Below are 16,419 nucleotides of genomic sequence, written 5' to 3'. Positions count from 1 at the left end.
TTTCTGTGTCCTGTTCAATCCATTCAAGTTTTTTTGGAGATACTGAAGATACACATCAAAAGCAAAGGGTTGTGCTTACAAATTTAAATGTGAGAAGGCAGAGAAACATGCAGAAAGTCATTAGATAGGAATATGCATTATGGTCTAAAATACTCATAACATAAAATTGAAACCATTTTTACGTGTATAATTCAGCGACTTCAAATGCATTCAGACTGCTGTCCAGTCATCATCACCATCCATCTCCAGAAACTTTTCATCTTCCAGAACTGAAATTTTATACCCATTCAACAAAACTCCCCCTCCCACTCCCTGCTCCTCAGCAGCTGGCACCCCACTTCTACTTCTATCTCCGGGAATGTTTCTCCCCTAGGTAGCTCAAGTAAGTGGCATCATACAGAATTCATCCTTTTATGACTGCCTTATTTCGTTTGGAATAACTTCAAGGATCATCCGTAATGTAGTAGAGCTCCCTCCCTCTTTAAGGCTGAATAGTATTCCATTTTATGGGTAAACCACGTTTTGTTAATCCATTATCCATTGATGGACAGTTGGTTGCTTCCACCTTTTGGTTATTGTCAATAGGGCTGCTTTGAACATGAGTATACAGTTATCTACTTGAATCCGTGCTTTCTGTTCTCTTTAGATGTGAAGATTTTTAAGAACTCCCCTAAGTCAGCATCCTGGGCATCTCTTCTTCTAGGTGTTGAAAGAAAATCCTAAGAATACTTCCTTTACATAGAAAGAGGAAGGGATAGAGAAAATACACCTTTTGTACTTTTTTTTCTTTTACAATCTTTTTTGTTACTTGAATGCCTTCATTTCTCCCAGGAATAAAAATTAGATAGGGATGTAACATCCAAGTTAACTATACTCTAAATTCAATAATATGAAATTGCTTGAGAATTTTTTTCAAAATATTATCGCTACATAATTGATATACAATACTGTGTTAACTTCTGTAGGACCACAAATTGATTCAGTAGTACATGCACACATATTACCATTCCCATGTAGGTTATCACAAATATTGAGTTACATTTCCCTGTGCTACACAGCAGATCCCCGTTGGCCATCCATTCCAAAGGCAATAGTGTTCATATCCCAGTCCCAAGTTCCCAATCCATCCTTCCCCCCTCACCTTTCCCCTCTGTATCACTTTTTTAGATCATATAAGTGATGTCATATAATACTCATCTTTCTCTGTCTGACTTACTTCATTCGGTGTGATAATCTCTAGGTCCCTTTATGTTGCTGCAAATGGTATGAAATTGCTTCAGAATTTTAACCATAGGTATAATGTTCATACTCTCAAGGATGCATTTTAGAAATGCAATTTTTCTCAAGCTACTTCTATCAATGATAGATTACATATGTGTGGAATACTAATCTTCACAACATTTTACCTTATTAATATTTACCCAAATACATAATCTGATGATTATGTGATACATAAATCAATAGGTAGGTAGGTAGATAGATGTTGGATGGATAGATAGATAGATATAAAGACAGATAGACTGGTGCAACTGTCTCATGCCCATATTACAGAAGAGGAAACTGAGGTTTTAAGAAGTTAAGTATTCAAGGTTCTTTGATTAGAAAGTCCATTTTTATGACCAAGTAGTATTCCACTGTGTATATACTACCATATCTTCCTAATCCAATTATCTATTGGTGAACATTTGAGTTGATTCCATGTCTTGGCTATTGTGAATAGTGCTGCAATGAACATGTGGGTGCATGTGTCTTTTTTAAGTAGAGTTTTGTCCAGATATATGCCTAAGAGTGGGATTGCTGGGTCGTATGGTAGTTCTGTGTATAGATTTCTAAGGTACCTCCATACTGTTCTCCATAGTGGCTGTACCAGTTTACATTCCCACCAACAGTGCAGGAGGATTCCCTTTCTCCACACCCCCTCCAGCATTTGTTATTTGTGGACTTAGGAATGATGGCCATTCCAACTGGTGTGAGGTGGTATCTCATGGTAATTTTGATTTGCATTTCTCTAATAATCAGGGATGTTGAGCATTGTTTCAAGTGTTTGTTGGCCATCTGTATATCTTCCTTGCAGAAATATCTATTTAGGTCCTTTGCCCATTTTTCAATTGGGTTGTTGGCTTTTTTGCTGTTGAGTTGTATAAGTTGTTTGTATATTTTAGAGATTAGGCCCTTGTCAGTTGCATTGTTTGAAACTATTTTCTCCCATTCTATAAGTTGTCTTTTTGTATTCTTTTTGGTTTCCTTTGAATAATGCCATTTGCAGTAACATGGATGGAACTAGAGACTCTCATCCTGAGCGAAGTAAGTCAGAAAGAGAAAGACAAATACCATATGATATCACTTATATCTGGAATCTAATATATGGCACAAAGGAATCTTTCCACAGAAAAGAAAATCATGGACTTGGAGAATAGACTTGTGGTTGCCAAGGGGGAAGGGGAGGGACTGGGAGGGACTGGGAGCTTGGGGTACAGAGATGCAGAATGTTGCCTTCGGGATGGATTAGCAATGGGATCCTGCTGTGTAGCACTGGGAACTCTGTCTAGTCACTCATAATAGAACATGTAATGTGAGAAAAAAGAATGTATACATGTAGGTGTAATTGGGTCACCATGCCGTACAGTAGAAAAAAATATATATATATATAAATAAATGATAAAAAAAAGTGTAAAAGTGGTGTGCCTGTGGCTAAATAAATTGTATCATATGTATCACAAAAAAAAAGAAAGAAAGAAAAGAAAATAGCAAAGTCAAAGCTCAAAATCTTTCTGGCACCAAACCCACTTCTGTGCTCCCTTAGGTAACCTAATCCTCACTAAACACAATGAAGTTGATTGGGGAGTGGCAGCTGTTCAGTTCCTCTGGGGGAATGGAGTGCTGAGAGGTTAAATCATTTGGTTAGGATTTCATAGCTGATGGGTGATAGATCGAGAAAACTGAGGTCTTCTACTTCATTTTGTAACCTAGGCAGCCTGTGGCTGCCATTGGTTTTGCTGAAGTGTTTTCGTTGTTGTTTTTTTTTCCCCCCAAAGATAAAGTCTGAACGATCTACATTGAATGTGCATTTTTTTAAAAATAGGTAAAATATGAAACTTACCCTATGCCAGATTTCTTTTATCAAGAGAATGAGTATCACACTTTAGATTTGTTGAGTTTGAGAGCACTTATCTGGACGTTGATCTCATTCCACTCAAGACAAATTACTGCAAGAAGTTCCCTTAAGTATGAGCTCAGAGCACATTTATGCTTTGGTAGCATTAAAAATATTTTTAAGCTTAGATGCAAATCCTGCTAGTTCTGACCTGATGTGATAGCAATTGCACAGGTTCTTTAAATCTGGATCCCTTAAGGGGTTGCCACTTCAGCTCATCTTTATAAGTCACTCCTGATAATCACACTCTTCGGTAGCTTCCAATATGCTAATCACCTACCCATGGAAAAATTTAGTGCTTCTAACTAGAAGTATTTGTAATTTAACCAGCTCCAAATGTGCGCAAATAAAAATATCCTTTGTCCATCTACTCACACAGGGAAATCTCCTAAAGATAACTGCCCATTATCCTTTGGATTAATCCACTTTGATTCAAAGAACTGGGCTGCAGCTTCCACACACCATATGCCTGTGAACAGGAACACCTGTGATCAATCAAACTTTCATTTTGTGTGGCCTAAAAATGTCACCCTCTGGTCACTTCATCAAGATATCTTCACCCCTTTGAGTACAACGTTTTTCCAAAATGAAAGGGGGGAAGTACCGTAAATGTTAACACGCGTAACTATATAAATGAGGTGTTTTATAAAAAATCCAGACCGATACTTTCCTAGGTTTTTTCTAAGAAAACAGATATTATATCCACTGATTGCAAGTGTATTTGTTTATCACCTCTCGCTTCATTTCCAATGAGAGACCCCTGTGAACGAATCCTCCAGGAATGCCAGAGCTCCAACAAGCTCTCACCCATGCTCAGGTGGTCTTTCTTCCCTGGGTATGAATTACTCAGTAAATTTCACTATTATTCAATTAATTACATTTCCTCCTCCACATTTCAACTTCATTAGCATAAAACAGAACAGAGCTTAATTAAGCACAGCGACGTAAAACTAAAATAAAGGACATGAAAAAATACTTTGTGGGTAAAAGGTAGTTGAGAGTCATACTAAAATATTTTCAGACACAAGCAAAAAGGAACTCTCCAGATAAAATACCAATGTGTAGAGTTTGAATATGTATACACTTTAAAAATTCAAACATTCCATGGAATTCCTGTGGTGGCGCAGTGGTTAACGAATCCGACTAGGAACCATGAGGTTGCAGGTTCGATCCCTGGCCTTGCTCAGTGGGTTAAGGATCTGGCATTGCCGTGAGCTGTGGTGTAGGTCGCAGACGCGGCTCGGATCCCACGTTGCTGTGGCTCTGGCGTAGGCCGGTGGCTGCAGTTCCGATTAGACCCCTAGCCTGGGAACCTCCATATGCCACAGGAGCAGCCCAAGAAATGGCAAAAAAAAAAAAAGAAAAGAAAAATTCAAACATTCCGAAATATTAGCATAATTTCATTTCCGGAGGACAATGGTTATTTGTCCTTGTTTTCCCCATTTAAATTAATAAAATTTGTTTGTGTTATGATGGATTAATTAATAGCATAGATTTTTTTCCCCATACAAGGTTGAAATAGTTATCCTTCAGATACCAACTTTGCAAAAAAGTCTGCAATTTACTTTTATTATGATACTCTTCCTGCCATTTCCAAATATTCATCGTGCACAGAGAGTGAGACCTAGAGTGTTCTTAGAAATTTTGAACAATTTGAAGCTAACATATTCTAAAAAATACATGAGGGGAGGCGAGTAAAAGAAGGCTTTAATTTAAAAAATATGAATGGTTGGAGTTCCAGTTGTGATGCAGCAGTAATGAACCCCAATAGTATGCACGGGGATGTGGGTCTTTTTTTTTTTTTCTTTCTTTCTTTTTTTTTTTTTTTTTTTTTTAAGGGCCTCACTTGTGGCATATGGAAATTCCCAGGCTAGAGGTTGAATCAGAGCTATTGCTGCCGGCCTACACCACAGCCATGGCAACATGGGATCCAAGCTGCATCTGCAACCTACACCACAGCTCATGGCAATGCAGGATCCTTGACCCACTGGGCGAGGCCAGGGATCAAACCAGCATCCTCATGGATACTAGCCATATTCATTTCTGCTGCACCACAATGGGAACTCCTGAGGACATGGGTTTGATCCCTGGCCTCGCTCAGTGGGTGAAGGATCTGGCGTTGCCCTGAGCTGTGGTGTAGGTCGCAGATGCGGCTCAGATCCTGCATTGCTGTGACTGTGGTGTAGGCCAGCAGCTGCAGCTCCAATTTGACCCCCAGCCTGGGAACCTCCATATAGCACAAGTGAGGCCCTAAAAAAAAAAAAAAAAAAAGGCAAAAAAATGAATGGTAGTCACAAAGGCAGAGACAGGGAAAGAATAATATGGGAAAAATAATGGGGGGGTTTGACAGTCATTGCTCAGGAAATATGAGGCTCTTTTGGGAAGGGGGAGATAAAACTGAAAAATGGCATTAATTAAGTTCTAAAGAACTCACTGTGTAAAGCAAGGCAATATATTATTTTTAATATATATATATACATGTATGTTACAAAAATATAGATATATATGGTACCCACACACATCAAAACCATCAACACAGTAACTTTTTTGCTTCTTCAAAATAATCACTAATATACACAGTAAATTTCCTTTAAAAAAAAAAAATCAATGTACTGCTGGACATCGTAGTAATTTCCAGAATGTGGTCATTCTTTATAGTGGCAATTTAGTTTGGCCTACATCAACTTTATTGATTCAGTATGGGTTAAATATTTAGATTTGAAAGTAGCTGAGATTTTCTAACACAGTCCAAGCCCAGAGTACTTTAGCTTTTTTGCATCTGTTATACATATATTTTTTTTCCTTTTTGACTTATCTGTTCAGAAATGGACCTCTCCTAAATTCTTCTTTGTGCATTTTACCAGCTATTACGGGAAACAATATTTTAGTTTTGTTTTCAGCCTTTATTGTCAGGGTACTAATGTGTTACTGACTACATGACTTATATACAGTTCTGGAGGGAACACACAATCTTTGGTTTCTGGTTATAAATGAAAGGCACACGTGAAGGGTTATTCAACACATAAGTCTTCGAGAAATGCAATACTGTGCAAAGATTGGCAAATCTCGGTCTGTGAAGAAAGCTTTTTGAGCTTTTCACACAGATGGCTGCAGCAAAGCATGACAAAGAATGAGGAGGAGGGGAGAGGCAGGAAGGGAAAAAAAATAAGTGGTGGCCTGTCTGGGGACTCTCTATAAGCAGCTTTTATTGTTCCTTAACGTCTTGACCATTGAACCAACCACTTAAAGGAGCCCTGCAAGTCTTTTCAACAATGACCTTTCTCATGTCACAGGCGGCCTTTTGAACATTCTAAAATTTCACATGCAATTGAGAATTTGTGTTCTTCAGCCTTACACCTTATAGCCCGTTGAGTGATTTGGGGAGTAAGTTTTGTCTGGTTAATGCTCCCACTTGGTGATGAGCCATAGAAGAGCAGGGACCACACATCGCACAGTCTAATAAGCACCTGGCACCGGACAGAAGGTGGGAGGGAGAAAAGAAGATCATCTAATGTCATTTTTTGACACCCATATAACGCTTCCAATCACTCTTTAAAGCTCTGTCTCTGCTTTCTCACCCTGTCTTGAAACAATTCCTGGCAAAGAAAACACCTTCGTACAAGACACAGATTCGTTGTTGCTGGAGATGTACCACTGACCACATGAAATACACGGAACGATGCCATTAACTCTTTGGAGAAACTGTCCATATGCCCTGCTACCCATGGAACAGGGTCCAAACTTCATCCCCTGGTGTTGAAAACTCTTTCTTTTCTGAGCTCAGGAACTTAGCATCTTCAAACACCCTCTTTGTCTCCTTCCTCACCTTATGTTTCAGACCTACTGGCCTAATACGTGGATACTCCTTCCCTAACCCATGGTGCCTGCTCTTAAAAACCCTTTCTCCTTGGAACGCTTCTGTCCATGTCTCTTCATGGATAACTTCTTGCCATCTCTTTACCTTCATTTTTTTTTTCTTTTTCATTTCTGTATTTTTAATTGTAGTATTATTGATGTACCATATTATATAATCTATGGATGGACACTATAGTGATTCACAATTTTAAAGGTTATATTCTTTATAATTATTATAAAATATTTTCTGTAGACTCCATGCTGTACCATTGATCCTTGTAACTTATTTTATATACACTAGGTGGTACAAACTCCTACCCTTACCTCATGCCTACCCCCTTTCTTCTCCCCACTGGTAATCACTGGTGTGTTCTCTTTATCTGTGAATCTGCTTCTCTTTTTTAGAGTCACTCGTTGGTTGTATTTTTTAGATTCTGCATATAAGTCATATCATATAGTATTTTTTTTTTTTGTCTTTTTGCCATTTCTTGGGCCGCTCCTGCGGCATATGGAGGTTCCCAGGCTAGGGATCCAATTGGAGCTATAGCCACCGGCCTACACCAGAGCCTCAGGAACGCCAGATCCGAGCCACGTCTGTGACCTACACCACAGCTTACGGCAAGGCCAGATCCTTAACCCACTGAGCAAGGCCAGGGATCGAACCCCCGCAACCTCATGGTTCCTAGTCAGATTTGTTAACCACTGCGCCACGACGGGAACTCCCATATCATACAGCATTTGTCTTTCTCTTGTCTGGCTTAGTTCACTTAGCTTCATTCCCTCCAGGTCCATCCATGTGGCCGCCACGTGGCTGAGTAATATTCCATTGCATATAGGCACCGCATCTTCTTTATCCATCTTCATTGTCTGTTGATAGACACTTAAATTGCTTCCACATCCTGCCAATTGTAAATAATGCTGCTGTGAACATTGAGGTGCATGTGTTGTTTCAGATGAGCACTTTGGGTTTTTTTCTTTCTTTTTTTTTTTTTTTTTTTTGAATATATGCCCAGGAGTGGAATTGCTGGGTCCTATGGTAGTTCTATTTTTAGTTTTTTGAAAAACTTCCATACTGTTTTCCATAATGGCTGCACCAAAATTCCCACCAACAGTGTAGGAGGGTTCCCTTTCTCCACATCCTTACCAACATCTGTTATTTGGTTCTTGTTGATGACAGCCATTCTGACAAGGATGAGGTGAAATCTCACTGTGGTTTTGATTTACATTTCCCTGATAATTAGCCATGTTGAGTGTCTTCTCATCTGCCTGTTGGCCATCTGCATTTCCTCTTTGGAAAGATATCTACTCCGTTCTTCTGTCCATTTTTTTTTTTTTTTTCTGGTTGCACCAGGGCATATGGAAGTTCTAGGGCTAGTGATTAAATCTGAGCCACAGCTGTAACCTACACTGCAACTGAGGCAAACCCATATTCTTTAACCCTCTGTGCAGGGCCAGGGACTGAACCCATACCTCAGTAGGTAAAGACCTGAGCCACTGCAGTCAGTTTCTTAGCCCTGTGTGCCACAGTGGGAACTCCTTTTTGTTTTTCCTTCCCCTTTTAAAAGTTGGGTTGTTTATTTCTTTTTTTATTTTTCTCCTTTTTTGGCCACCTGGCGGCATATGGAGTTCTCAGGCCAGGGATCAGACCTGAGCTGCAATTTCCATCTACACTTTGCCAGGCCGGGTATCAAACCTGCATCCTGGTTTTGCAGAGATGCCAGCAATCCCAGGCCGCAGTGGGAACTCCTGTTTATCTCTCTGATGGACAAGAATTGTTCAAAACTTTCCAAAGTATTTTCAGGAACTTCCTATTTAGAGCAAAGAGACTCTTAACATGGAAAAGGATATAAGGATTGTCCAGCTCACCTTTTTCATCTTGCAGCAAAAGAAACTGAGGTACAGAGAGAAAATAGTGCCCAAAGTTGTACACTAATATGGTAGAGCCAAGACCACCTACCCATCCCTTTTGGGGTGATCACACCCCTCTTCAATTCAGATAATTCTGGAAATCAACTTGGGAATTGTGTTCGGTTTTCCAAGTCTCGATTGAAAATTAGGAATAAAAGTAGTAGTTTAGCATAGTTCCCTTCTTTCCTTCTTTTTGTCGTCTTTCTTATTTCCTAGTGCAAGCCTTTTGTCTGCATGCCTTGTGTTCTCACCTTCCGGGAGAATCCGGCATCCTACAGCCGCAGGAGGCAGTGCTGAGAACACACCCTGTGGAGTTAGATTGTGTGGTGGTTGTTCACCACTTTTGTCTATCTGGGGAACTTTGGGCAGGTTACTGAACTGCTGTGCTTCCATTTCCTCATGTGTAAACTGTGGCTATTTAACCTATTTCATTCCTTCATCCATACTGATTTGGAGCTTTTAGTTCTAGGCTCTGGGGATTTATCAGCAAACCAGAAAGATGAAAATCCTGCTGTCCTGGGTGCCTTCTAGTGTCAGGGGAAAGACAGTCAGCATCAGCAGATAAACCAGAGGGCCCTCCCCTCCCCCACCTCAGCTCTTCCTTCTTCCTGCAGTTTTCTTCCCACAGATGAACAAAGGAGGAATTCCTTCCCAGCATGAAGATTCCTGCCGAAAAGTCACCCGCAGTGATTTAGAATGGGTAAGCCTACTGTACAGAGCAGGGAACTATAGCCAGTCTCCTGGGATAGAATATAATTGAAGATGGTATAAAAAAAAAAAAAAAAAAGAATGTGTATGGGAGTGCCTGTTGTGGCTCAGTGGTAACAAACCCGTGAGGACCCATGAGGACATGGGTTTGATCCCTGGCCTTGCTCTGTGGGTTAAGGATCTGGTGTTGCCGTGAACTATGGTGTAGGTCACAGACGCAGCTTGGACCTGGCGTTGCTGTGGCTGTGATGTAGGCTGGCAGCTGCAGCTCTGGTTTGACCGCTAGCTTGGGAACTTCCATATGCTGCCCATGTGGCCCTAAAAAAGCAAAAAAAAAAAAGGGTGTGTGTGTGTGTGTGTGTGTGTGTGTGTATAATATATGTATGCATATACATATATAATTATACACATATAAGGAATATATATAAAGAATGTATGTGTATATATATGGAAAGAATGTATATATATATACACACACACATATATGTCTCTGTCCCTATGCTGTACAGAAGGAATTGACACAACAGTGTAAATCAACTATACCTTAATGGAAATAAAATAAAATAAAAAATAAAAGTCACCTGCAGTGACTACCTACTTTAAATTTCAATCCCACTTTTGTCACAACCCCCATTTCCTTTTTCTGCCCTATTAAAAAAAAAAAAAAAAAAAAAAAAAAAAAAAAAAAAAAAAACCTTTGGTCTTTATTACTGTCAGTTTTACTTATATTTGTGTTTCCTCTTCCTCACAAAAGGAGAAACTCCAGGAGGGGAGGGCATTTGTCTATTTTATCCTCTACTGTACCCAAGCCCTTAGATGTGTCTGATACCTATCAGGTATGTGTGATCTATTTATTCAATTACTGTATTCACATCTAACCTAACGTCCTATGGTACTATTTGCAATTAAGCCAAATAAAATAGCGTGAGTGGACAGAGAAAGTAACCAGGGTGCTACGTGATTTTATTTTTACTTTTTGTATGCGTGTGTTCCAATACAACTTGATTTCCAAAAAGCCAACATTGGGCTGGACTTGGCGGGTGGGCTGTCCCTTGCTGGCCCCTATTTGAGATCACAGATTGTGACAGCAGACGGACCCAGACTGAATTCCAGCTCAGCTTCTGACTCGTCTTGCCAACTCAGGTCCTAGTCTAGATAGAGCGGTGAGGGACGAGCTCTCTAAGGTCATCTTAGACCAGAGACGTGAGGAAGGATTACCTTCTAATGAACAGTCTATACAGAAGGAGCAGCCTGTGCAGAGGTCCTGAGGTCACTTGCATTCGGCAGACTCTGTTAATGGCAGGGTGGCCCATGTGACGGGAGCAGAGGGAGATCAGGAGAGAGATGAGGGGCAAAGTGAGAGGAGAGCTTCAGATCTTTCGTGTAAACCCCGACGAGGACGTGGATTTGACCCTAAGAAAGCCCACCAAATTGAAGTGTGGTGAGACTACACACACTGAGCAGAATCTCTGATGTGGACGTGGAATTGAGGATACTTACTTTTTGTATACCGTGGATGGAGTCACAGTTCCAAGTCCAAGAGTAGAAAAACAAAAAAGGAATGCTCAATTGCCTTCCCTACTTCTAGCCCTGAGGACAGCAACAACCAAACACCCAGAAGGCAAAGTAGACTTGAAAGGGCCTGGTGGAAAGTATTACATAAGAAAACCTATAAAAATCTATAAAGACTAATAAAAAGAGGAGTCCTAGTCTTATTTTATTTACTTATTTATTTATTTAATTTTGCTTTCTTAGCACTGCACCCAGGGCATAGGGAGGTTCCCAGGCTAGGGGTCCGATCGGAGCTGCAGCTGCCAGCCTACACCATAGCCACAGCAACGCCAGATCCGAGCCCGTGTCTGCCACCTCCACCACAGCTCACGGCCACGCCGGGTCCTTAACCCACTGAGCGAGGCCAGGGATCGAACCTGTGCCCTCATGGATGCTCGTTAGATTCATTTCCACGGAGGCACAACGGGCATGCCCTTACCTTTTTTATTAGAGTGCAGGTGATTGACAGTGTTGTGTCACTTTCTGCTGTACAGCAGAGTGACCAGTGAAACATTCTTTTCTCATGCTATCTTCCATCATGTTCGACCCCAAGAGATTGTATATAGTTCCCTGTGTAGTGAAAGGCATATCACATGCACTGCCCCATTCGAAGAACCTGAAACATTTTAGTCCTAGGCTGTGTTATGGAGTTTCTTGCACGTATAAACCTCTATTTTATCCAGTAACCAATCAATGAAATGACAGGAGTTTCCTGTCACAGAATTTGTTTATTCCCAACTACAGTTTGCTGTCTCAAGCACACCAGAACATTCCCAGGAAGATAACTGTAACCTCTTTAAACTCTCCACCTTTGGAGGAGAAGATTTATCGAGATTGATAACCTCAGTCCAAAATTCTCTGTATGTTTATCCTAACCGAGAGAATCCGTGTTTACAGGAGTTGTCATCGGGACTCACCATAAACGAACCCGACTCGTATCCATGAGGATGCAGGTTTGATCCCTGGCCTCACTCCGTGGGTCAAGGACCTGGTGTTGCCCGTGAGCTGTGGTGGTCGTAGATGAGGCTCAGATCCCAAGTTGCTGTGACTGTGGTGTAGGCTGGTGGCTACAGCTCCGATTAGACCCCTAGCCAGGGAACCTCCATATGCTGTGGGTGCAGCCGTAAAAAGAGAAAAACAAAAACAAAAACAAAAAAACGCATGTTTACATGAGAGACTGTTCTTTATTATATACCTTATTTATCAATGCTTTCTATTATTTTCTACATGTAACCTGTTCTTTGGATTTTCAATAAATATGGTGGCATTTCAGAAAAGAACATTTTCCTTTTTTTTTTTTCCTTTTAAAAGGAGTTATATTTGGCTTTTAGGTTTTATATATATATATATATATGCATATATATATATATATATATGCATATATATATTTTTTATTTTCCCACTGTACAGCAAGGGGATCAAGTTATCCTTACATGTATACATTACAATTACATTTTTTCCCCACCCTTTGTTCTGCTGCAACATGAGTATCTAGACAAAGTTCTCAATGCTACTCAGCAGGATCTCCTTGTATATCCATTCTAAGTTGTGTCTGATAAGCCACAAGTCTTTTCTCCAAGTCCATGATTTTCTAGAAAAGAACATTTTCAAATCGTCTAACAATGGATTGCCACAGTTGCCATAGATTCGAGGCGATGCCAAAGTGTGTCCTTTCAGCATCACCAGAGAAAGGAAGCTGCTTTCGCAAAAGACTTCAAATAGGAGTTAGGGACCGTGCTTATACTTCATTATTTAGTCCCATTCTACGTGTAATGGGAGAATGTAATCCATGTAGCTATTTTTTTAAAATCAAAGTGTAGTTAATTTACAATGTTGTATTAGTTTCAAGTGTTTAGCCAAGTGATATATATATATATATATTCTTTTTCAGATTATTCTCAATTACAGGTTATTACACGATATTGAGTGTAGTTCCCTGTGGCACACGGATTTTATTTATCAAGTTTAAAAAGCACGTGCTATATTTAAAAAGAGTTATAGAAATTGGTTGAAAAAATTCACACGGACCTGGTGGATTATGTGGGCTTTTAATTATTTGACTTCTCCAAAGGGCACAGCCATGGGCACAGTGCCTACTATGGTTATAAATTAATTCTGTTTGTCCTGAAAACCTGGTCATTATTTCAGGACTCTGAGTTTTGGCTGCCCTGATGAATCGCTAGGTTATAATTCTGGCATTTGCACCTCTGCCGGGCTGAGTTTTCTCCAGCCGGTAATCACACGCTCAGCAGACAGCCAGGAGCTGCAAACAAGGGCTTGTTCACACACTCAACTGCCCCTCTGCTTCTATGGAGACAGACTTTCTGTCTCTGATTGTGCTGAGTCCTCCTTGAGAGAAAGGCCTGGATGCCTTAGGACTTGCCCTGGTTCTTGCTCCTACATATGAAAACTACCACTTGAACCCTGGCAAAGAGCCAAGAGGTCCCTTGGCATAGTCCCTACAAGAAAAGCACCCACCCCACAATCAGCCCCCTTCAGGTTACCTCTGCTCTTCCAAAGCTAAAGACCAGGGTCCTGAGGCTGCTTCCTCATAGGAGCCTGAGGTGAAGGCCCTTAACCAGGCGAGCATCACCGGGTCTGACCTGGGCAGCAGGTGGAGGTCACAGCTGCCACCTTGCAACCGGCTCTCAGACTTATTTTAAGTACGTGGCTGCCCTGTTTCAAATGAAGGGAAAATGATTTTTAATTTGGACTCTTGTTCCTTTAGAATGAAAAAAAAAAAAGAGTATTCTAGTGGACCTTTTCTAGATATCTTTCTTTTACTTAATAAAATGATGCAGGAAAATTGCTTAAATGAATGATGTGTTCAAACAAACAACCCACCTTACTTTCCGTCAGTAACTTCATGTATTTCTGGGAAATCTGTACCCTCCATCTTCTTATCAATTATCACAGAGCAAAGGCTAGCACACTGTTTTGCTCATGGAATCTCCTGGTAGTTGTGGAGGCCAGAATGGGGCCACAACTCTGTCACAGATGAGGCTGGGGGCCGAGGATGTCTTCTGATATCTGAGGAAAGCTAGACTTCATTGAGAATCCCAGACCTCTGCCACAAGCTCTGTTGCTGCTCAGACAAATTGTCAAACTTTTTGTTTTTTCCCATTTGTATAGACTCCCTGCTCCTTAGATTCCATTTTTTTTAGATATTTACTGTTGTTTTATATGTTAAGAATCCACTTATCTACATTGGCATATACAGATTGGGTTGGTGTATACAGATTGGTTGAGGAAAGCCATAAATAGCAAAAATCAAATTTGTATAATTGCTACCCCATAACCTAAATATTTATACTAATAACACATGTTGGTAAATATCTCTTACAAGCTCTTGTTAAATATCTCTCACATGGATCAAATAAAACTTCAGCTATTTATTTTTTGGAATACCATGTCAATAATGGGAAAATATGTTGACAAAATACAGTTTTAAGATTCAATGTATAATTCTGCAGATAATACTTCCTTCTGATTCCAAGTTATGTTTACCTTTCAAATACTGAAAAATAAGGTAGCTATTTTCGGAGAAGAGGAAGAAGGAGGAGGGGGAAGAGAAGATGAAAAAAGAGGGAGGGGAGAGGGGAGGGGAGAAGGAAGAAAAAGTATCTGGAGGTTAAGAATTAGATTAAACGTTTTCATTTATTACAAAACATAAAAGCATTCCATTCCTTGTCCCAGGGAAAAAATAGCAAAGAAAAATTCATTAAGCATCCTTGCCCTTCAAAAGCACAATGAATGGAGGTTTATGTTTTATGACATTTTGAGATCAAATGTATTTGCCAGTGGCTTTCAGGGAGATGGGGGGGGGGGACAGGGGCAGGAGGGGTGCTGGATGGAGAGCTTGGCTGTCCACATGGCACCAGTGTGGTGACGCAGATGGAACTGGCAAGTTCTAGTTCCTTAAATGCATTTAACAAAAGAGAGAGAGATGAAAAACAATTAGTATAGGAGATTAACAATGTTATAATTAAAGATTATAGAACTTTAGGTGTTATTTTTTAGCTGAAACAATATTTTAAAAATCTACTCACATGATGAGCCAAAATATAGATCAGAGCTGGAGCAATAATGACAGTCTTGAAAATTGGGAAGGAAGGTATAGCCTCACGAATGTCACTGAGCCCCTGAAAGAAGAGAAAATGATGGTTAGAAATGGTCTCCAGTTGTGACTGTTGAATGGTCTCCTGGCTCTGACTATATTTTCATTGGGTTTTAGGCCAAGTCACTGATATTTTCTAAGCATCCATTTCCCCTAAGATGAAATAAAGTGAATTGATTAGACTAGGTGAGGAAAAAAATGGAAAGAATTGGAAATTTAAGGATGAATCTATTTTGATAGGAAATGTAATCTTAGAATATTCTTTGTAATGAAAGAAATGGAATGAACTTGAGGCACTCATCAGCATTACTTCATGAAATGGTTATTAATTTTAGAGTTTCTTCTTAAGATTTCTTATGAGGGTGTACATTCATGTGTTTAGCCGAACTGGAAATAATCCAAATTTATGCTTACTTTTCAACTAATAATCTATAATCAAAGAAATAGTGCAGATCTATTTACTTAAAGCATGATAATACTATTTGGTATCAACTCCTTATATTGATATTCTCTATAATTAAACCATAGACTTTTGTAATATAAAATTTCACAAAGAAAAAGATAAAGCAATGTTGAGGGTTTTTTTTCTTTTTTTTTTTTTTGGTTTGTTTGTTGATTCGTTTTCCTTTTTCTTTTTTTTTTTTTTAAAGATAAAACTGCTGTTAGGGGGTGGGACCATGCCCATTTACAAATATTCCTCTTTCCTTCCTTCCTGCCTTCCTTCCTCCCTCCCTCCCCTTTCTGTCCCTCCATCCCTCCCTTCTTTCCTTTATTGTTTTATTTTACTAAGAAGAAAATGTAAGCATTGTAACTTCTGATGGAAAAATATGTTATTGACTTGTCTTTGGGGCTTCGAAGCAGTTGCTAAATTAGCACTGGAAGTGGCCCATGTGGTTTTCATGTTTGCTTTTAAACGGAAGGGGAAATATGGGTGTTCTTGTCTGGACATTTTAACTTTAGATTCCTGAAGACTTCCTTATTTTCCAAAGTTTTGTAACAACCCCTTGACCGTGCTCTTCGGAGAATCCCCAAACCAGCTAGAGGGCCATAAAATAAGAGAATGAATGCAACCTCCAAATTCAGCCATCTTCCTGCTGAGAAGATTTTTAGGTATCAATCTCCAAAA

At 39.8% G+C, this 16,419-nt stretch overlaps 1 protein-coding gene across 9 annotated transcripts in view; it reads left to right on the top strand.

Moving 5' to 3' along the window:
• Window positions 1–16,419, top strand: part of LOC110255652 (uncharacterized) — a 93,431-nt gene that overhangs the window by 52,611 nt on the left and 24,401 nt on the right. For 2 of the 9 annotated variants that reach the window (XR_014818254.1, XM_084980709.1), the window contains 2 exons: window positions 9,532–9,617; window positions 10,380–10,461. The exons of 6 other annotated variants lie outside the window; for them this stretch is intronic. Coding sequence is in view for 2 of the 3 variants with exons in the window: in XM_084980709.1 (XP_084836835.1) it covers window positions 9,532–9,617; window positions 10,380–10,451 (158 nt within the window). In the remaining variant the exon portion in view is untranslated. The remainder of the gene's footprint in view (window positions 1–9,531; window positions 9,618–10,379; window positions 10,462–16,419) is intronic. One more of the 9 variants, XM_084980708.1, reaches the window with a different exon arrangement.

The sequence above is a fragment of the Sus scrofa genome, chromosome 10 (assembly GCF_054392235.1).
Source record: "Sus scrofa isolate SSC_HxYL_T2T_F1_AM1 chromosome 10, Sscrofa_HxYL_maternal_Yorkshire_Landrace_v2.0, whole genome shotgun sequence".
Lineage (NCBI taxonomy): Eukaryota > Metazoa > Chordata > Mammalia > Artiodactyla > Suidae > Sus > Sus scrofa.
This window is presented reverse-complemented; position numbering and strand designations above follow the sequence as displayed.